Raw genomic sequence first — 22,155 nt, 5'->3', positions numbered from 1 at the left:
ATTTTTAGAGGGTCCGAGGTGACACTACCATTTTTGGTTCGGATTTGGAGGACTTTATTAAGGTGCTGGGTTTCTCTGAGTTTTTTTGCAAGCCAGGAATTAGGCTTATTATATTGGGCGTACAATTTAGAACGTGTCCATCTCAGTGCCTTTTCGGTTCTCGAGGATAGATTAATTTCTAATTGGGCTAAGGTCGATTCAATTTGTCTTTGTAGGTACAGAGTTGGAGTGCAGGCGTGTGCTATTTTTAGCTTGGAGAGCTTAGGGCCCGTTCACACTGCACGCGTTTCCAGCCGCGTTTTGGAAACGCGTGCAGGTGGCCAAAACGCACGACATCAGACATTGCATAGAGTGCAATGTCTGATGTTCACACAGCATGCGTTCCGGACCTGTGCGGTCCGGGAACGCATGCTGCACGCAGATTTTGCAAAAACGCGTGGCTGTCCCATTCACTTTTCAGTGATGGGATCAGCCACGCAACGCACACAAACGCGGATGGCCATGCGTTCGTACGCGTTGCGGTCCGCACGCGTTCCGCACGCATGGCCATCCGCATTTCTGATCTGAACGGGCCCTATTCTAAGTTAGATTGCTGCTCAAGCTTTTGTCTTTTGTGTTGTGCTGCTAAGCGTATTAGATGCCCCCTGATTGTAGCTTTATGAGCGAACCATACCGTTGAGGGTTGGACTGTTGGTGAGTCATTAATCCTAAAATAGTCTGATATATTTTCCTCAATGTCTAGCATATTTTCGGGGGAGGTTAATAGGCTCTCGTTTAATCTCCAGGGTGGTCGTGTTAAGGGCGTCGAGAGGGAAGTGCAAGTCGTTACCACCATGTCATGGTCTGACCATGAGCTTATATGTGTTCTTGAAAATATTAGATTAGGTATAAGGGATGATGACATGTATATTGCATCTATTCGCGAGTATGTTTTGTGGGCATGCGAGAAAAATGTGTATGCTCTGGTTTGAGGGTTGTATTCCCTCCAAGTGTCTACTAAATGGATTGAGGCCATTAAGGATTGAAGAGCTTTTGATTGTTGTGTTTGCTTATGGCTGGAAACAGAAGATGATCTATCTAGGACCGGGTTGGGGGCTACATTGAAGTCCCCAGCCCAGATGATTTGAGCCTTGGGATACTGTTGAGTTTTTAGATTTTGTACATGCTCTGTACGTTGGAGATTGGGTCCATCTTGTGAAGAAAGAAGTAGGATTGCCTAATATGGAATTTGATGTCTGAGCCATATACAGCCTTGTAGTGCGGGCACTTATTGGCTGGTAAGCCTCTTTGCTGTTGGTGATGACTCACTGAAGTTGTCCGACACCAGGGTGTTAATTATCAACTAATAGACTGCTGATATCATATTTAGCTGAACTAATGTTTTATCATATCTATTGGAACTGTGGACGAGTTTGTATTTCAGCTGCTGTTTGATTGTCTTTGGCACTGATCTATCATTTTAGAAGATACTTGTCTTTATAGCCTTATTTTTAAACCCAACATTTTGAATAAAACATAGCTATAGTTTTGTATCTTATGTATATACATTTTTAATGCAGGTACCCTAAAGGATATTTTGTCCAAGTTGCAGACTTTGATTTTTTCAACTATGCTGGCATTCATCGTCCTGTGGTCATTTATTCTACTCCCTCAGTTTACATTGATGACATCACTGTAATTACTGACATCACTGGCAACACAGGTAGGTGGAACTTGGTAGCTTGGATGAATAAAGTACACCTGAACTGAAAGAGCTGTGGAGGCTGACCTATTTATTTCCTTTTAAACAATGCACATTGCCTGGCTGTCCAGATGACTAGTACATACGTTCTGCGTGCAAATGGGGCGCTGGGAGAAGCCAAACGATGGCTCTGACTGCACTAGGCAATCTCTGAAAATATAAAAAATATATTCCCCTACTGATTACCTTACTTCCTCCCCCCTGCATGTAATTCGGGGTCTGGCAGTGATTTTGTAGCTGGTGCCAATCTGCTGTGGTGCCTGAGCGGACACTAAAATGACCTGTCTCACTGCTGATCCTCTGGCCTCAATTCACTAAACTTATCTCCTGTCTTTAATAACTCTTCTAGAGTTGTTACCATGGTGATAAGGCATGTAGTATTCAGGAAACATTTTACCTCAGGCAAACCTAAAGTTAACTCTTCTGTCTTTAAGTTAACTCTTCAATCCTTAAAATAACTCCAGAGTTAAAGACAGGCTGTTTATTAACTGCATGTGAAAATAACTACAGAGGAGGTAAATTAACTACAGAGGAGGTAAAATAACTACAGAGGAGGTAACTTAAGGAATGAAGAGCTAAAATAACTCTCTCTTATGTGGAGGTAAGTTTTCTCTTGCCTTATTATCTCCAGCATGATCTTAGTGAATTGAGGCCTCTGCCTCTAATACTTTTAGCCATAGACCCTGAACAAACATGGAGCCGATCAGGTGTGACTGAATTAGCCAGCTTGTTTCAGGTGTGTGATCCAGACACTACTGCAGCCAGGACTGCCAGAAAATAAATCTAGCAGTCACCACATGCACCTCAATTCAGGGGGTACTTTGAGGGCTTGTTTCCACTGTAGCGGTGCGGAATCGCCTGGATTCCACCGCTGAAGAAATCGCATGCGGCTGCGTTTCCCCATGCGGATTTCCCCGCGATTTCGCATGCGATTTCGCATGGCAAGGAGCCATTCGAATTTAACCATGTCACTGCCTGTGTTAAGTTCCATTGGCTTTCATGCGAAATCGCATGCAAAATCGCGGGGAAATCCGCATGACAAAGCCGCATGCGATTTCCCTATTAAATACATTAGCGGCGATTCGCATGCATTCCACTCGCAGGCGAATTCGTTGACTCTTTTGAGCGTTTTTTTACCGCTGAAAAAAACGCACCTCAACAACGCTACAGTGGAAACAGGCCCATCCACTTGCATTACATGTGCGAATCCGCATGTGTTGGACACATGCGGATTCGCGATAGTGGAAACGAGCCCTAAATTGTCAGGTGGATTTGTGTGATTTTCCCAGGTGATTTAATAAAAATAGGAAAACAATTGTAAAGGTAGGATAACTAGCTGTAGGGTCTCCATCTTTATAAGAAAAAGGAAGGTGGAACATGACCGTGTGTGTGTGCGTGCGTGCGCGTGCGAATGGTAAAAGTACCATACATTATGTATTGTGGTGTTTTAGGATGAAGCTTTGTTTAGGGTGAAAGTTAATAGATTTGAACAGCAGCAATTCCTACTTGGTATACGATATACTTGGAGTCTGTATGTTTTTCTGTCCTATATATCAAAACATTCCAATGTGTTAAATGCCTGTGCCTACAAGAAGACCTATAAAGTGAAAGGGACATTAAGGGATCAAACCCACTAGAGCGATTTTCTGAGCGTTTAGGTAGCGATTCAAACCACTAGCAATTTCCCTAAACGCTCAGCTAATGTTAACCCTCCTGGCGGTTTGCAAAAAAATCGCCAGGGGGCAGCAAATCTTTTTTTTAAAATTTTTTTTTTTTTTTTTTCATGTAGCGAGACTTTGCTCAGCGGCATCCCCCCAGCCCCTCCGATCGCCGCCGGCGATCGGAGATCCGGAGATCCCGTTCAAAGAACGGGATCTCCCGGAGGGCTTCCCCCGTCGCCATGGCGACGGGGCGGAATGACGTCACCGACGTCATCGACGTCGTGACGTCAAAGGGGATTCCGATCCACCCCATAGAGCTGCCTGGCACTGATTGGCCAGGCAGCGCACGGGGTCTGGGGGGGGGGGGCGGCTGCGGCGCGACGGATAGCGGCAGATCGGCGGGTAGCGGCGGCGATCGGGCACTGCACGCAGCTAGCAAAGTGCTAGCTGCGTGCAACAAAAAAAAAAATTATGCAAATCGGCCCAGCGGGGCCTGAGCGGTGCCTTCCGGCGGCTTACCCCGAGCTCAGCTCGGGCTTACCGCCAGGAAGGTTAATGGATGTGCCAAATTCCACTGGAGCGATTGCGATTACCAAATCGCAGAACATGCAGCATTTTTCGTGGTTAGCGTTATCGTTTCTGCAATGTAAAGTATATAAACGCTGGCGTAATCGCTCATCAAAACCTGCACAGAGTGATTTTGCTAGCGTTTTGAAGTTACTGCACACTGGAACAAAATTAAATTTAATTGAAAGGACCAATCAGAATTTAAACGTTAATCGCTACACAACCGCTGGCAAATTGATTACACTTTTTAAAATCGCTACTGAAAACGCTCATGAAATTGCTAACAATCCGCTCATACAAAACACTAGCGATTACGATTAGCGATAGGTACGCTGCCAGTGAGTTGGGCGCAGGATGAGTCAAACGACGGTTCACACTGCCACCGCTCGAATTCCCAGCAGCGTTACATACTATTTCCCCCTCAGTCGTAGCAACTCGGAGGTAGAAGTCATTCTGGGCACCCCGAATGACCCATCCACGGGCATATGGACTGTAGCATAACTGCTATAGCGGCGCCCAAGTCGGGCACCATGCGGCCGGCACATGGTGCCTAAACAACCTGCTTCGCCTGTAGTGGATCTCAGCCCTTAAAGGACCCATTTCCACTAGGAGCGGTGCAATGCGTTACATAGCCGCATCGCACCGCGTGTATGCTGAAACACATGCACACCAATGGAAGTTTCCACTGCGTGCATGTTGTGCGGAGCGATCCGAGAATCTGCAGCATGCTGCAGATTCTCGCACGCCCGCCTGCAGCCGCGCCCCATATCCTCAATTGACTTCCGCATCGGGAGATGCGGAAGTGATGCGGCCGGCGATGGAAGTGATGCGATGCGGCTTGGTAGCCGCATTCGCATCACTTTGTAGTGGGAACCGGCCCTTAGAGACAGACAGTGTGATGTGATCTCTGCTGCAGAAAGTGTCAGTGCTGTGTGAATATGTACATACATATTAATGCACCTTTATTTTTATTTAGGATTGGTGAATTATAAAGTGGCAGTTGTTGGATCAGAATACTATTCTCTAACTGTGACACTGCGTAACCAGGAGGGAGAAGAGGTAACCAACGGCCTAGGTGCCATTGGACAGCTAAAAGTATCCAGTGCAAACCTTTGGTGGCCGTATCTGATGAATGAGAACCCTGGCTATTTATACTCATTAGAGGTAAACTGCTGTCATTCCTTGCATGTACCACATGATCATTTCATAATGCGACTGCATAAAACAATAAGTCACTTCAGCAGACGCGCCTGCAGACCACCTCCTGGCACCAAAAAAAGACCTGAAGTGAAAATAAACCGATGAGTTAAACAACTTTATCCATAGTCCTAATCTTAAATAGGACCTTTTGGAAATTCCATAATCTGAATTATGGTTTAAAAGGTTCAAAGAATCCCATTTTAATGTAACTGCCTCAGGTGAATGTTTACTTAAAGAGGAACTTTAACCCAGAATTGAACTTCATCCCAATTTGTAGCTCATACTCCCCTTCCCACGAGAAATCGTTACCTTTTCTCAAATAGATTGTTGGGGGTCTGTGTCTGATATTGTGGTAGAACCTCTCCCACAATGTGATGTCATTACCATGGTCCTGACAGATTGCTGTCTGTTAACCTCATTGCATTGTGGGAAATAACTGCTTTTTCCAACTGCTAAGCAAGCAATATCTCCCTCTGTGTATAGAACTCTCAGTAGCTAACATTCCATACAGATCACCTGGCAGAACTAAAGATGTCATCACCAGTGATACATTTCAGAATGTAAACCAAGGAGAGGAAAGATTTTACAATAGGCAAACACTGCCTAAATCTATAAATGAATTTTTATTTTTTTTAAAAACACTTTTATTCCTTATTTTCACTACAGTTCATCTTTAAATCTTCCACAAATATATTTACCGGTATTGAATTTTATGTTCTCTACGCTCACAATTTTTTTTGCCTCAGTCGCATCAGAGTGAATATAAAATTAATATACTGAATATAAATTTGCCTTAAAGCACACCTGTACTCAAAATAGATTTTAATTTACCTGGGGGTTCTTCCAGCAGATAAACTGTCATGGATTCTTAACCCTTAAGGTCCGTACACACGCCGGACTTTAGGCAACGACGGGTCCGTCGTTGCCTCCCGCTGGGTGGGCGTGCCAGCGACAGTCCGGCGTGTGTACGCTCTGTCGTCAGACTGATACGGCTGTTTCTGAGCGATCCGCCGGGCGGATCGCTCAGAAACAGCCGTATCAGTCTGACGACAGAGCGTACACACGCCGGACTGTCGCTGGCACGCCCACCCAGCGGGAGGCAACGACGGACCCATCGTTGCCTGAAGTCCGGCGTGTGTACGGACCTTTACAGTTAGAAAAAAGAACAATGGGCTAGTTCTAAGTAGGATTTAAAGATTAAGCATAATAGGCAGTGTGATGTCTAAGCAGTTATCATTCCAAACCCCACATCCCCCTACACCCCCCGCCCTCCCCGGTATTTATTATAGCATCCATCCTACCACCTTTTTTTTGTTCTAAACGTTTTCAGACCAGGGTATTATTTTCAAAAATGGTCTGAACCTTAGCAGGTCTTATAATTGGGTACATACAACCATGAATGCAGGGGTGTAACTGGAAACTCCCCGGCTACTAGTGTTAGTTTGCCTTTTGTCTGTTTTTCATTTTTTGCCTGCATGTAAATGTCCATCAGTACAGTGATGTGAAAAACTATTTGCCCCCTTCCTGATTTCTTATTCTTTTGCATGTTTGTCGCACTTAAATGTTTCTGCTCATCAAAAACCATTAACTATTAGTCAAAGATAACATAATTGAACACAAAATGCAGTTTTAAATGATGCTTTTTATTATTTAGTGAGAAAAAAAACTAAAAATCTACATGGCCCTGTGTGAAAAAGTGATTGCCCCCCCTTGTTTAAAAATAACGTAACTGTGGTTTATCACACCTGAGTTCAATTTCTGTAGTCACCCCCAGGCCTGATTACTGCCACACCTGTTTCAATCAAGAAATCACTTAAATAAGAGCTATCTGACACAGAGAAGTAGACCAAAAGCACCTCAAAAGCTAGACATCATGCCAAGATCCAAACAAATTCAGGAACAAATGAGAACAAAAGTAATTGAGATCTATCAGTCTGGTAAGGGTTATAAAGCCATTTCTAAAGCTTTGGGACTCTAGCGAACCACAGTGAGAGCCATTATCCACAAATGGCAAAAACATGGAACAGTGATGAACCTTCCCAGGAGTGGCCGGCCGACCAAAATTACTCCAAGAGCGCAGAGAAAACTAATCCGGGAGGCCACAAAAGACCCCAGGACAACATCTAAAGAACTGCAGGCCTCACTTGCCTCAATTAAGGTCAGTGTTCACGACTCCACCATAAGAAAGAGACTGGGAAAAAACAGCCTGCATGGCAAACCACTTTTAAGCAAAAAGAACATTAAAGGGACTCCGAGCAGTGCAGAAACTATGGAAAGATGCATATCATTTTAAAGCTCTCTTTCTCCTCTTTCCAATGATATATAAACCGCTGCCCTACGCCTTTAAGTTTTCGCTATTTTTGCGGCCGCGACTTCGACCGCGGAAATAGAGAAAACTAAAAGGCGTAGGGCGACCATTTAGGTGTCGCCAGAAAGGGGAGAAAGAGAGCTTTAAAATGATATCCATCTTCCCATAGTTACATTGTATTACACAGGGCGACTTTTTCTCAAAGTCAGCAGCTCCATTCAGCAGAAAAAGTCGCCCTGTGTAATACAATGTAACTATGGAAAGATGGATATCATTTTAAAGCTCTCTTTCTCCTCTTTCTGCTCACATCTAAATCATCGCCCTACGCCTTTTAGTTTTCTCTATTTTCGTGATCGAAGTCGCGGCAATTTCGATCTCGAAAATAGTGAAAACTAAAAGGCGTAGGGTGGTGGTTTATATATCATTGGAAAGAGGAGAAATAGAGCTTTAGAATGATATGCATCTTTCCATAGTTTCTGCACTGCTCGGAGTCCCTTTAAAGAGAACCCGAGGTGGGAATTACTTTTACTATTGGGGCACAGAGGCTGGTTGTGCGCACTAAGACCAGCCTCTGTTGCCCCATCGTGTGCCTCCATGTCCCCCCTGCTCACCGCTATACCCCCCGCATTGCTGGCGACACGCAGCGTGTCGCCAGCTCAATGTTTACCTTGCGCTGTCAGTCAGCGCTGCTCCCCTGCCTCCTCCGCATCGGCGCACCCGCCCGTGTCCCTTCCCTCCCGCTGATAGGAGGGAAGTGACGCGGCGGGTGGCGCCGATGCGGAGGAGGCGGGGGAGCGGCGCTGACTGACAGCGCAAGGTAAACATTGAGCTGGCGACACAGCCAGCAATGCGGGGGGTATAGCGGCGAGCAGGGGGGACATGGAGGCACACGATGGGGCAACAGAGGCTGGTCTTAGTGCGCACAACCAGCCTCTGTGCCCCAATAGTAAAAGTAATTCCCACCTCGGGTTCTCTTTAAGGCTCGTCTCAATTTTGCTAAAAAACATCTTAATGATTGCCAAGACTTTGGGGAAAATACCATGTGGACCGACGAGACAAAAGTTGAACTTTTTGGAAGGTGCGTGTCCCGTTACATCTAGCATACAAGTAACACAGCATTTCAGCAAAAGAACATCATACCAACAGTAAAATATGGTGGTGGTAGTGTGATGGTCTGGGGTTGTTTTGTTGCTTCAGGACCTGGAAGGCTTGCTGTGATAGATGGAACCATGAATTCTACTGTCTACCAAAAAATCCTGAAGGAGAATGTCCGGCCATCTGTTCGTCAACTCAAGCTGAAGCGATCTTGGGTGCTGCAGCAGGACAATGACCCAAAACACACCAGCAAATCCACCTCTGAATGGCTGAAGAAAAACAAAATGAAGACTTTGGAGTGGCCTAGTCAAAGTCCTGACCTGAATCCTATTGAGATGTTGTGGCATGACCTTAAAAAGGCAGTTTATGCTAGAAAACCCTCAAATAACGCTGAATTACAACAATTCTGCAAAGATGAGTGGGCCAAAATTCCTCCAGAGCGCTGTAAAAGACTTGTTGCAAGTTATCGCAAACGCTTGATTGCAGTTATTGCTGCTAAGGGTGGCCCAACCAGTTATTAGGTTCAGGAGGCAATTTCTTTTTCACACAGGGCCATGTAGGTTTTGAGTTTTTTCTCACTAAATAATAAAAACCATCAATTAAAACTGCATTTTGTGTTCAATTATGTTATCTTTGACGAATAGTTAATGGTTTTTGATGAGCAGAAACATTTAAGTGTGACAAACATGCAAAAGATTAAGAAATCAGGAAGGGGGCAAATAGTTTTTCACATCACTGTATATGAACCTAATTTTGTAAATTTTTATTAATCTGACATGTTGATTTTGAACCAGGTTATAAACACAACAGCAATCATGAACACCCTCCAACCATCTCTTCCCCTCCCCATAGCAAATGTAGTAATTGTTCCTCTCCTCACATAACAAGTCCAGTCTCCACTACTCAACAAGATCAGCTAGGATGATTGTTCCCATCATCGTCATAACCATTTTGGGCTACCTATTCCCCTACAAATGTGACTGGCATAACACCACCCCATAGCATAACTAGCGCAGGTTCCATACTCTTTCTTCCCTGTCCACCAAATAAGCCTAGCCACCTCTCCATCCCAATAAAAACTGCTGTATTCATTGTACTAGCCCTCCACACCACCATCATACATAGTTCTGTGCAGGGGAGTAGAATATTTTCACCGCAGTGTTGCAGCCCCCTGCTGTGCTGTTGAATACCTCCATACAGCTCCCAATATTGCAGTCTGATGTGACACACAGGAATGAGAAACGGTCAGTTTAAACATCATGATATTTGATAGCAAAATTGTGAGGAAGCTGAAATCAAACCAGAATGTGGAAGGTGAGTAGGTTCAGAGAATGTTAAGGTAGCCACTAACTGTCCAATGTCTAGCGAAAAATCGTTCGAGAGATCAGAAATTCTGATCGGAAGTGAAATATTGTAATACATCGTTCACTACACCGTCAACAAACCAATCTTTGCTTCCTATCTATCACAACCAACAAGAAAATCCAAATTTTGGTTCGTCAAAAATTCATTCGGACGACATTTTTTTCACTTGTCCATAATAGATTGTGTCCACCAATGGAGATTATTTACAACCAATCCGATCAGAATTTCTGATCGCTCGAACGATTTTTCGCTAGAAATTGGACCGTTAGTGGCCACCTTAAGAGGGAGGTTGGCTTTCCTATACCCTGCTTATGAATTTATTATTATTAATGGTGACTCCATGCATACCCAATCTTTTCCCTCAACTTGTTTGTTTACATAGAAATAGAAGGATTTTATGAAAAAGATTGGATCATTAGTGGCTACCATAAGCATGCCTTTCTCTTTTGCTCTTTTTAACGTTTCCATTGCAATTTGAGTTGATGCAGCTGAGATTGCTGTTTCCAGGTGAAGATGAAGGCAAATACAGATAGTGGCTCAGTTGACGATGTCTACACCTTACCTGTTGGGATAAGAACAGTTCAAGTATCAGGACAGCAGTTCCTCATTAATGGGAAACCCTTCTACTTCCATGGTGTCAACAAACATGAAGATTGTGATGTAAGTGTCAGCGGATAGAAAGTTACTTAGCTCTAATAGATTATGGATCTGTGCACAGTTAAAAGACAACTGTAGGGAGGCTACCATGTTTTTTTTCCTTTTTTGCAATACCGGTTGCCTGGCTGTCCTGCCGATCATTTGTCTCTAATACTTTTAGCCATAGACCCTGAACAAGCATGCAGCAGATCAGGTGTTTCCGACATTAATGTCAGAACTGACAAGATTAGCTGCATGCTTGTTTCTGGTGTTATTCAGACACTACTGCATCCACATAGTTCAGCAGGGCTGCCAGGCAACTGGTATTGCACAAAAGGGAAAAAAACAAAACAAAACATGGCAGCCTCCCTACGGTTGTCCTTTAAGGCTAGCCAAGACTGAGAGCAAACATGTATTGTGTTCTAGGATTTTTATAAATACAATCACGATTACACATTACTATGTTCTGCTTTTATTTAACAGATCAGAGGAAAAGGTCTGGACTGGTCCACAATCGTGAAGGATTTTAACCTTCTGAAGTGGCTGGGAGCAAACTCATTCCGCACTAGCCATTACCCATATGCGGAGGAAATCCTAGATCTGTGTGATAAATATGGCATAGTGGTCATTGATGAAAGCCCAGGAGTGGGCATAAAACGCCCGTAAGGAATCTGTGTGCTTACTATAGTTTTCTCTTGTTTCTGGCATATATGTGATGAATTCAGCATCGAACCCACAGCATACAGTATTGAGTGCTGTACAGTAATTAGACTCAGCGCCCTGCACCTGGCATATACATAGTACAGACACTGAAGACCAAGAACTCTTTGATAACTAGTGGTTGTAACAGGGAAATGGGCTAGTGTAAAACCTTACATCTGTGTTTTCTAAACCGGTACTCAAGTCCCAATAACACTACATGTTTTGCAGATAAGCTGCCATAGATACAGCTGTGGTAGCCAATGGTTCAGCCATGTGGTTTATTATGCTTGCCCTGATTCTAGTATTGCTAACAATGCTATTCTTGAAATGGAAGATTAGGGTAGGGTGGTGATTTCCCCGGTTTCATGTAGTTAGGCTGGAGAAGTGTAACATCAGGACAAGTTTTGGAAGCACTGGTTTTTGCATACAGAAAAGTTTACCCCATGACTGCATTACTTCCTGTCCGTTGCCCTCTCCTTTCCATTCTCAACATTGCACTGAATGTTAAAGGGAACCTTAACTGAGAGAGATCTGGATGTTTCCTTTTAAACAATACCAGTTGCTTGGCAGTCCTGCTGATTTCTTTGGCTGCAGTAGTGGCTGAATCACACCAGAAACAAACATGCAGCTAATCCAGTCTGACTTCAGTCTGAGCACCTAATCTGCATGCTTGTTCAGGGGCCATGGCAGTTCAGTATTAGAGACATAGAATCAGCAGGACTGCCAGGCAACTGGTATTATTTTAAAAGGAAAAATCCATATCCTTCTCAGTTTAGGTTCCCTTTAAGTACCATTTCAATGACTTACCAGTTATCATTAGCAAGTGATAAATCTCCATCAATGCCATACCATCATACTGTTATGACCTTCCCCAACTTTTCTTAATCCTCTGGACAATTCTTATTTTTATATTTAGAATTGTTCTAAAAAGACTTGTTTACTGGAAACGCCCCGAGTGCACTTTGGAAGAAGCACTTCTAGTCCACATATTAACTATTTCCTTTTCAGCATAAAAGTATAAAATTGAATTTACATGACACCTTCCGCTCCTAATAAAATACCACTAACATTTGCTGTTGAAAACTCTTAATCAAAGTCTCTTATATTTTCTTCCAGGAGATCTTGGCCCTGCAGCAGAACATGTAGGAATAGGAATCTTCTCCCTTTCTTGGTACATCCTATGTAGTCTTTGTGGTGGACACTTTACACTACAAATATTTTTTCAGTTGTATTCATCTGTTCCTAGCAGAAATTAGTGCCGAGTTATAATAATAGGGCACCCCAGGCTGCTTACTATGTAATAATGTTCAGAGGTTAAGCTGTTAAATGTAGTGCCTGCCCTGTGTCTTGTCAGGACAAGCTTTGGAAATAAGTCTTTGGAACATCATCTGGTTGTCATGGAGGAATTGGTACGCCGGGATAAGAACCACCCATCTGTGGTAATGTGGTCAGTTGCCAATGAACCAGCCTCTGAGCTCATTCCTGCCGGATATTATTTCAAGTAAGTGACAGAACTTTTTATCTGGTTGTCCAGCATCTTTTATGAAATGAAGATGTATGTAGTAGGATCTTGTTATAGTAAACTCCGATATAGTACATCCCTTGCTATAGTAAACTCAATCCCTAGGTCCAGAAAATTAGCCTTTATGAATATACAATGTATGACCAATTCTAATGTAGTACATTTCTGATCTAGTCAACTACTTGGCTAGGTCCCTTTAAGTTTACCATAAAGGGTTTTTACTGTAATGCAATGAAGAGTACGTCCGTTTTTTCTTCAGATCAGAGACCCTATGTAAATGATTTAACTGCTGATCTAAGTTACTGAATAGTAGGAGATGGGTAATGAGATGCAAGTAATTTCACGTTTGCGGCATTATACAAATTTTATATGCACCTTTAGGGCCCATTCTCACTGGGGCAATTAGCGGACAATTACAGCCAATCGCTGAATCACTAGCGCTTTTTAAAGTGCAATCAATGACGATTAGTGGAAATCGAAAAACGCATGCAGCATTTTTCCGTGATTCTAGAGCGATCTCGATTAGAATGCTAAAAAGCGCTAATCGAGATCGCTCAAATATCACGAGAGTGTACAGTGATTTTACTGTGATAATCGCGGTAAAATCACCAGCTCAAAATGCTAGCGCTGAGCGCTAGCATTTTGCGTTTGCCAGCGCTGAGCGCTAGCATTTTGCGTTTGCCAGCGCTGAGCGCTAGCATTTTGCGTTTGCCAGCGCTGAGCGCTAGCATTTTGCGTTTGCCAGCGCTGAGCGCTAGCATTTTGCGTTTGCCAGCGCTGAGCGCTAGCATTTTGCGTTTGCCAGCGCTGAGCGCTAGCATTTTGCGTTTGCCAGCGCTGAGCGCTAGCATTTTGCGTTTGCCAGCGCTGAGCGCTAGCATTTTGCGTTTGCCAGCGCTGAGCGCTAGCATTTTGCGTTTGCCAGCGTGAATGGGCCTTTAAGCAGCTTGGAAATGGACCAACCATATTCTACTGAAGCCGGATTTGATTTGTCCAGTTTCAAGATACATACCTTTGCATACCCAATTTGCATAACCCTGCATCAACTCAGAATTATTTGCATTTCATTGACCATCCCTACTGAATAGTTGTAGTTTAGAATGAAGTGTTATGCAGACTGCACATGTTAAGAGGCCATTGTACAATAAGTTGATCAATTTACTTTGGCAACACATTTTTGTATTCTGAGCACAGTGTAGAGCTGTCTCATTCAGTTTAGTTGAATGGGGCAGCGCTGCAACGCAGGTCCCAGCTGTATAAAACGTATGGCCACTTGCATTGCAGCTCCCTGCGACAGTGTGCCCAGGCCTTCAATGAATGTCTTCTCTTACAGCTGTGAATGAAATGTAATATCTTGCTGTACCTGATTCCTAATAGAAATAATAATGAATCCTTCAGTGTTTTGCTAATGATTTTTCTCTGTTAGAGCATATTGCCCACAGAGAGCTAATTACTTTGGCATATTGTAGTCTCCTTTCCTGTAAGCTCGAATACTTTCCTCTAGATATTTTGACTATTAGAATTACCCATGGGCCTGATAAAGTACTTTATTAGCTGCCAGGATACATGCTTTGTAGGTTTGGCGTTTGACATGTGCACAAGCTAGGCACACACAGCTTTTCTGCCAAGCATAAACTGACCCTTATGTATAATTTTGTTAAAAGTAGATTTCATGTTACAGCCTGCAGAATCTGTCAATACAATGTTTATAGCTATTATTTTGGCCTTTAGCGTAATATCATTCTTAAATGTATACATTAATAAAATATTAACTAGTGACCTTAGCCCGTTAAAAAACGGGCTAGGTCTGTCACCGTTCATCAGCTGTGCGAGCGTGCACACCCGCCCATCCTGGCTCGGTCCTTCCCAGCTTGCGCGTCATTCCCCAGCTCTCCTCAGTGTCTCTGTGTCCCTCCCTGCACATGCGCACACAAAAAAAAAAACCACACACACAGGGACATGGGACGCAGAGACACTTGCTGATTATTATATAGGATGCATTGGGTTTTGTAACTTACGCATCTATGCATGGAGAATGCACAAAGGCCATTGTAAATTCCTTCAGAAAACCTCAGAAGGAAGAAAAAAAAACAAGGAAGCAGGAGCCTTTTTTAAGTGTAGTATGAGAAGTTATATGGTGGCTCAAACAATTCGCCAGTGGACAGTTCCCAGCGAACTTGTGCTGTTCGCCATTCGCATTTAGCGTAAATTGTGTTGAAAAAATTTTGTATTTGCATTTTACATTAACGTCAGTGGCCGCCAACTTTAGCATTTAAAGTGAATGGGAGTCAAAGTAAGGAAAAGAAGAAAAAAATAAAAAAAATAAAAAGAGAAGGCTCTGGGTCCTGTAGAGTCTCCCCGCTCCTCTTTTGCTCCCCATTCCAGTGCTGGTTCCCCGGGAGCAGTATTCGACCAATTTGGTCAAGTACTGCTTATCTCCGCCACTGAAGGGAGGCTTTGGAAGTCTTCGAGAACTTGAGTGCACCCGAAGACGGGCCCGCTAAACATGCGTCAGCGCCCTCTCTAGCACACTCGCGCGTGCGCAGTATGGTGCCACCTGTCTTTGGGAAGAATCTACTTCCTAAAAATCCCCCGCGGTGGGGGATTTAAATGGAGGAGCTGCAGCTGCAACGAGGGCACCAGGAGAGGTAAGTATCTCCTTAGGTAAGTATCTGGTTTATTTTTTTTTTTTTTTTAGCACAGTTCCCTTTCGCTTTAATAGCAAAGCCCCCTTACGTGCTAGAAACATTTGCAGGATATGTGAAAGAGGATAGTTGAGCAGGGCTGTGGAGTCGGTACAAAAATCTTCCGACTCAGACTCCTCAGTTTATGAAACCACGACTCCGACTCCAACTCCGACTCTGGGTAACCAAAATGGACCCACTTCCGACTCCTCGACTCCGACTCCTTAGTCTAATATTTAACAGGGGTGTGGATTTTGTACAAAAATCACCCGACTCCGACTCCTGACTCCGACTCCTTAGTTTATGAAACTCCGACTCCAACTCCGACTCCAGGTGCCCAAAATTGCCTCGACTCCGACTCCAACTCCGACTCCACAGCCCTGTAGTTGAGTACAAGAGGAAAACTTTTTTTTTTTTTTTTTTTTTTTTTTCAAAAAGACCTTTGTAGTTTTTGAGAAAATTGATGTTTAAGGGCCAGTGCACACACAAAAGCGCTAACACTCTGCGCTTTTTGAAGTGATTTTTCTAGGCGACTAGGCATGTGCTTAGTGATTTTCTAATCATACCTAGCTATTTGTGGAGCGTTTTGGTGTAGCGTTTTTAATTTTTTGTTACAGCAGAGCTGTAACTGAACAGCTTCTGTAACAAAAACGCTTGGAAAATCTCTCTGCTCTAGCGCTTTTCAGAGCGATTTTCCACTTTCCTTTCCTTTAACATTGAGGCTGAATTGCCTCAGAAATCAGCAGAAATGCTGCAGGACCCGCTTTTGGGAGAAAATCACATTGCTCTGGTGTGATCCATCTAATTCAAATACATTAGCCAATCGCTTTTCAAAGCGCTGGCTCAGTAAGCGCTCTTGGTGTGCACTAGCCTTAAGTTAGAGGCAAAAAGTAGCAAGGTTACTGCACTAAAATGACAATGTATTTAAAATGTATATAAATGTATTTTTTTATGTTCAGAGTGTGGGAAATATACAAAAAAAAAGACACCTCCTGAGCCTCTTTAACTCCTTGTCCCCCATGCAGGCTGGGATGGCCAGAATGCAGAGCCCCAGCCGCGTGGAGCTTTGCACCCTGAGCTATACCAGCCCACATGGTCCATGGTATGGGGGGGGGCTTCGGAGTGGCCAAGCCTTCACCTACCCTCCCCCCCCTCCCCCCTCGCCCGCGGAGCCCTTGTCCAATCCATGAACAAGGGGCTTTTCCTCACTTCTGGTGCCCCAGGAGGAGGTGGGGGCCGCCAATGTCCGGGGGGAGGGGCGTGGGGTTTCATGGTGGCATCTGGGAGTCCCCTTTGAGAAGGAACCACCCCACGCCCACCCTCTCTCCAGGATACATAGTACCCCTTACTCTTTTCCATAAAGGGTTAAATGAAATGGACATAAAGACGAAAAAAAGCCTTTATTAATCTTAATTAACCAGAAATGCATACCTTAAAAAAAAAAAAAGTTCCCACACCAATATCCTTTATCTTGCGATTTTTAATTGAAGATCTGTACCCCTATACTCATTTCTCCTGGGCATCTGGGGGTCCTGTTCTTAAAGGGGACTCCCAGATGCTACCATGAACCCTCCTCCCTTTCCAGACATCGTCGTCTCCACCTTCTCCTGGGCACCGGAGGTGGGGCAGAGCCCCTAGTCCATAGATTGGACAAAGACTCCGGGGAGAGGGGGAGCCTTGGCCGCCCCTCTCCTCCGGAGCCCCCCATACCATGGACCATGTGAGCTGGTATAGTTCAGAGTGCCAAACCCCACGTGGCTGGGGCTCAACATTATGGCTATCCCAGCCTGCAAGGGGGACAAGGGGTTACAGAGGCTCAAGAGGGGGAGCCCATGTAATTTTTTTTTTTACACTCTGAACATACAGTATCTAAAAATAAAAATACATGTTAATACATTATCCATCATTTTTGCGCAATCATTTTTTTTCTTTCATCTAACTTTAACATTAATTTTCTCAAAAACGTTAAGGTCTTTCCCCCCCCCCCCCCCTCTTGTACCCACTGTCTTCCTCCACATACCCTGCAAATTTGGTATGTCTAGCACGTAAGGGGGCATTGCTATTAACTACTAAATTTGGCAGCCGGTCATCTGCCATTTAAGTCTATGGAGCCCGCTGCGAACAGTCAGTTCGTGAACATTTGCAGTAAAGTTTGCGAAACGAAAATTTGATGTTCGCTACATCACTAGTGGTTGCCCAATTGCAGTCACACTTCAGGCTGGAGGTTGGGGTAAGGTTAAAGGCTGCGGGGACAGGAGGAACGCCAATTGAATGTGAATATAAACCAGAATCATTCCATTGAAAATATTAACCCTTTCTGGACTAGCACCCTCTGCCCCCTCAAGGACCAGAGGGTGCTGGTCCAGCAAACCGCCGCTTCCCGACGAATTGCCGCAAGTTACCGTCGCTCCCGCCAGACACGCCGCTCTGTCCCCGCCGCAGGCTGCTCTCTCTGCCGTCGCTATGACGGCAGAGCGCTGTGCGCCGGTCAGGAGCCGCTTTCATTGGCTCCTGACCCTGTCACTCCATGTAAGCCAATGGGAACGGCTTACATGAATGACAGGGCCAGGAGCCAATGAAAACGGCTCCTGCCTGGCTCACAGTGCTCTGCCATCATAGAGGCGGCAGGGCATCACATTGCGGCGGGGGCAGAGCAGACCGAGCGACGCGGACGGGCTAGGGCGCGCGGTCAATGGGACGTAGAGTTTACGTCCGGTCAGGACCGCAGCGCCCCCTGCTCGACGTAGATTCGTACTCGCTCGGTCCGAAAGTAGTTAAGGGCCCTTTCACACCGTGGCAGTGCGGTATTCATACCGCACCTCACCGACGTGCAATGAAAGTCTGTAGAGACTTTTAGTACTTCCACGGTACGGTGCGACACAACGGAAGTGACATTTTTGACACATCCCCAATGCAGGTCCGTTGCGGCGACTTGCGCCAATCTGCGTCATCCCGGAAGTCATATTAGTCTATGGCGATACATGGATTAAAAAAAAAATACTGACGCGACATTGCGGCATGCATGCAAGCGCGCGTCACTTCCTGCTTGCCCGGTGGCCAGACAGGGAGAAGGTCTGGTTTTCAGTTATGCAATGAGGCCTCCTCACTCTGGGGACCTAAGGACCTCCCTAAAGGGTTGTCAGTGTGGCAACTATTAAGATTTAGGCAGAAAATACATGAGATTATTACATAGAGGTTAAACATTTTATGTATTTATTTTTACCTTGTTTTATAGTGGTGGCTGGATAGTGTACTGGTTAAGGGCTCTGCCTCTGAGACCTGGGTTCAAATCTCGGCTCTTCCTATTCAGTAAGCTGCACCTATTCAGTAAGGAGTTCTTTGGGCAAGACTCCCTAACACTGTTACTGCCTACTGAGTGCGCTCTAGTGGATGGTCCCACAAGTACTGACAGGAGAAAAGCGCTATACAAAAAAAAAGGAATTATTATTATTATTATTATTAGCATACATACAATCTTAGCACTGGGTGCCACTGCCACATCACCTTGTAGGGGTGGCTTAGAAACCGGCATGTTTATAAGGAGGACTAATCTTTTTCTAGTTTTTGTTTACTTGAACACTCCCCATTTCATATCAGTTGAGTAGCAGTGATTGATGTACCTACCTTTTCACATTCTTCCAGATAGATTTAAGCAGTACAACACTATGCAGTCATCTATCCCCATCTGAAATGAATCATTTACACTGTGCACACAACATATTACATCAATGTTAACATGCTTCTGGAGAAATGTTGTTCTGATAGCTTCACACTGCTTGATGTAGCAGAAAGCTGTGGGAAAAGCTTTAGAGCACAGGATTTGCCTGCTTTGACAGAACATCGATCAATAGTCGAAAAATGTCTTAGGCCACGTTCAGAGTGGGTGTTGCGGCGCTGCACGTTATGCTCTTGTTGTGTTGGGTATACAGTAATGAAGCATAGTAAAGGAAAAGTATGCTCTACTGTACTGTTAATGTGCACATACATGCAGTACACTAGGATGCCGGAACAGGTTATACCGCAACGTACCTGCCGCACTGTTGCATTGGTGGCACATTGCAGTGTGGTAAGTTACGTTACAAAGCAGCCGTTACACCGCAACACTGTGAACGTGGCCTTAGGCCAGAAACCCACTAGGAGCGCTTTTCTGAGCGCTTTTTGATTTGAAAAGCTCTTGGTAATGTATTGCTACGGGTGTGATCCCACTAGAGGGATGTGATTTTTAAAAAATCCACCATAGCATTGCATTAGTGAGAGCTTTTTCAAATCACTAGCGCTTAAAAATCGCTCCTAGTGGGTTTCTAGCCTAATAGTCTATGGTAAGCATCTTTATATGGCTGTTTTCCTTAAAGAGAACCTGTACTGAGTAAAAATATTTAAAATAAACATATGAGGTAACTTCAAATGAACATTACATAGTTACCTTGCCATCAGTTCCTCTCAGAAGCTCACCATTTTCTTCTGACAAAAATCCCTTCCAGTTCTGACAATATTTTGTCAGATCTGAAATATATCAGTTGCTGTCAGTAAAATATCAGTTGCTGTCAGTTATAGCTGAGAGGAAAACTGATGTACCAGGTAATGTCCATGTTTTCCTATGACTCAAGTGGACGATGTTACAGTTTAACTGTGTGCTGACCAGAAAGCTGTTATGGGGTAATGGCTATTTTCAAAATGGAGGACGGAAAATTCCCTTGATCACAGTGAACAAACAGGACGCGGGGCAGGAGAAAGACACTGAGGAGTAGACTACATGGAAGGTAAGTATGCCTTGTGTATGCTTATTTTGACTTTTCATTTTCAGTTCAGGTTTTCTTTAACATTAAGTTATGTGGTAGGTAAGAGTCCACATTCATTGGAATGATAATTGTTCATAACATGCCTTCCTTGGAACAAATTCCCCTCATTTTTGTGTGACCTATTTCTTTTCCACAGAACAGTGATCTCTCACACCAAACAATTGGACCATACTAGACCAGTCACGTATGTCACTTGCGCCAAATATGATAAAGACCTAGGTGTAAGTTAATTATTTTTTTAAATGTCAAATATATAGTTGAAATGTTATAGTAAATATAATAATCATGCAAACCAGAAATGCAAAAAGAAAAGGATAAGACTGGGCTGGTTTACTAACAGCTGAGGGATATAACTCAAATGAGGGTGGCTAACTTTTGGCCCTAGTCACAGACCTACCACTTGCAGAAGCAATGGATTTTGCTTTGTGATTATTGCAATTGCACTTTCATGATCACATCGTGATTGCTCCTAAAAGTCTTCATGCTGTGCCTTTGTGATTTTATACAAACTCCAACACTGCAATGAGAATGGTCCCATAGGGTTACTTTATCACAGTGCTTTGCTGATCCCCAGTAATCAGTAAGGCATTGGTAATCCCCTATAAAGAGCCCCAGTATGAACAGGCCACAGAACATCAAGACATTTAAAAAAAAAAAAAAAGTCCATATCTTACCATGAGGCGTTGTTCACATCTAAAATCGAAATCGTATACGAGGGCAAACTTTTTTTTTTTCTCCCCTCCCGACACTCGGGTGGGCGCTGCGTTTTTTTTATAAAGCGATTTTACATAGAGATTTGTTTTTTCAATTCCTGGCGACAGGAAGTGAACTCTTTGAACCGGAAAAGAATAAATAATACAGTGTATTTATTCTTAACAACGCCTGGGAAATCGCAAAACGCTTGAAAAAACTCTTTTTATAGTGATTTCCCTATACCTTCCATTGAGGCAAAACTCCTCAAAATGGTACAGGCAGCGCTTTGCTGAGCAGATCGGAAACGAACCGCTCAGATGTGAACACTCTCATAGGGAATCATTGCACAAGCGTTTTTAAGGCGATTTTCAAAATGGCCAGTGTCAGGAACTGGCCCGCGGCACGCCTGCGTATACGGTTCCCGACTGCGAGTTTGACCAGACTGAGAGGGGAAGCAGCCTTAGTCAAGCTAAAACAAGGCTGGGACCCCTCAGAACACCTCTCACTGCCACCACTAGCGGTTCGCTAGACACTTCCACTCTGCTGTCGAGTCCTCAGCGCGCACTCCACGTTTTCGTATTTGGGTAGCTTTGCGCTTAGGCCAAATACGGGAACGCCACGCCACGCACCCACACACACACACAGTTGCAATCTTACACTGTCGTGAAGCAAGGACCCACTAACAGTCGTTCCGAACGATACTGTTGGCCACTCTGCTGTCGCTACTCGCACTGGCGTTGTTCGTACGTTGGGTCAGCTGCGCGCTTAGGCCAACGTATGACAAACGCCCCCACACACAATGCAATTACAATTTCATACAGTAGTGTTGCTCAAGCGTACAATTAGGCATGAACTTATACACGGTTACACTTCAGTCTCTTCTAGGCTATGAGTGTTAGTTTAGTACAGCAGAAGTCCAAGCTTATTAAATAATAATTTAATATTCCAGAAAAACATAGAACAATGCAGAACTTAATATATACAAAAGATTACAAAAACAAAGTAAAAATAGTTACAAGATAAAAAGTTACAAAGATAACACACACGGATATTTGCGTAAAATAAAAATGGGGATTAAAAAAAACGTTACCAACTTGAAGGTCTCAACGTTGTCGGCAGGAGCATGCCGCTTGTTCGACCGGAAGTCGAGATCAACTCTAGCTATGCGCTAACTCCCAGAGC

General features: G+C 44.1%; 1 protein-coding gene across 2 annotated transcripts in view; it reads left to right on the top strand.

Annotated features, from left to right (window-relative positions):
- Window positions 1–22,155, top strand: part of GUSB (glucuronidase beta) — a 78,336-nt gene that overhangs the window by 42,165 nt on the left and 14,016 nt on the right. For both annotated transcript variants that reach the window (XM_068268585.1, XM_068268586.1), the window contains 6 exons: window positions 1,560–1,702; window positions 4,946–5,133; window positions 10,445–10,597; window positions 11,057–11,235; window positions 12,630–12,776; window positions 20,417–20,501. In XM_068268585.1, coding sequence (XP_068124686.1) covers window positions 1,560–1,702; window positions 4,946–5,133; window positions 10,445–10,597; window positions 11,057–11,235; window positions 12,630–12,776; window positions 20,417–20,501 — 895 coding nt within the window. The remainder of the gene's footprint in view (window positions 1–1,559; window positions 1,703–4,945; window positions 5,134–10,444; window positions 10,598–11,056; window positions 11,236–12,629; window positions 12,777–20,416; window positions 20,502–22,155) is intronic.

Source organism: Hyperolius riggenbachi, chromosome 2 (assembly GCF_040937935.1).
Source record: "Hyperolius riggenbachi isolate aHypRig1 chromosome 2, aHypRig1.pri, whole genome shotgun sequence".
NCBI classification, from domain to species: Eukaryota; Metazoa; Chordata; class Amphibia; order Anura; family Hyperoliidae; genus Hyperolius; species Hyperolius riggenbachi.
Note: the sequence above shows the minus strand (reverse complement) of the source record. Positions and strands in the feature narration are given on the sequence as shown.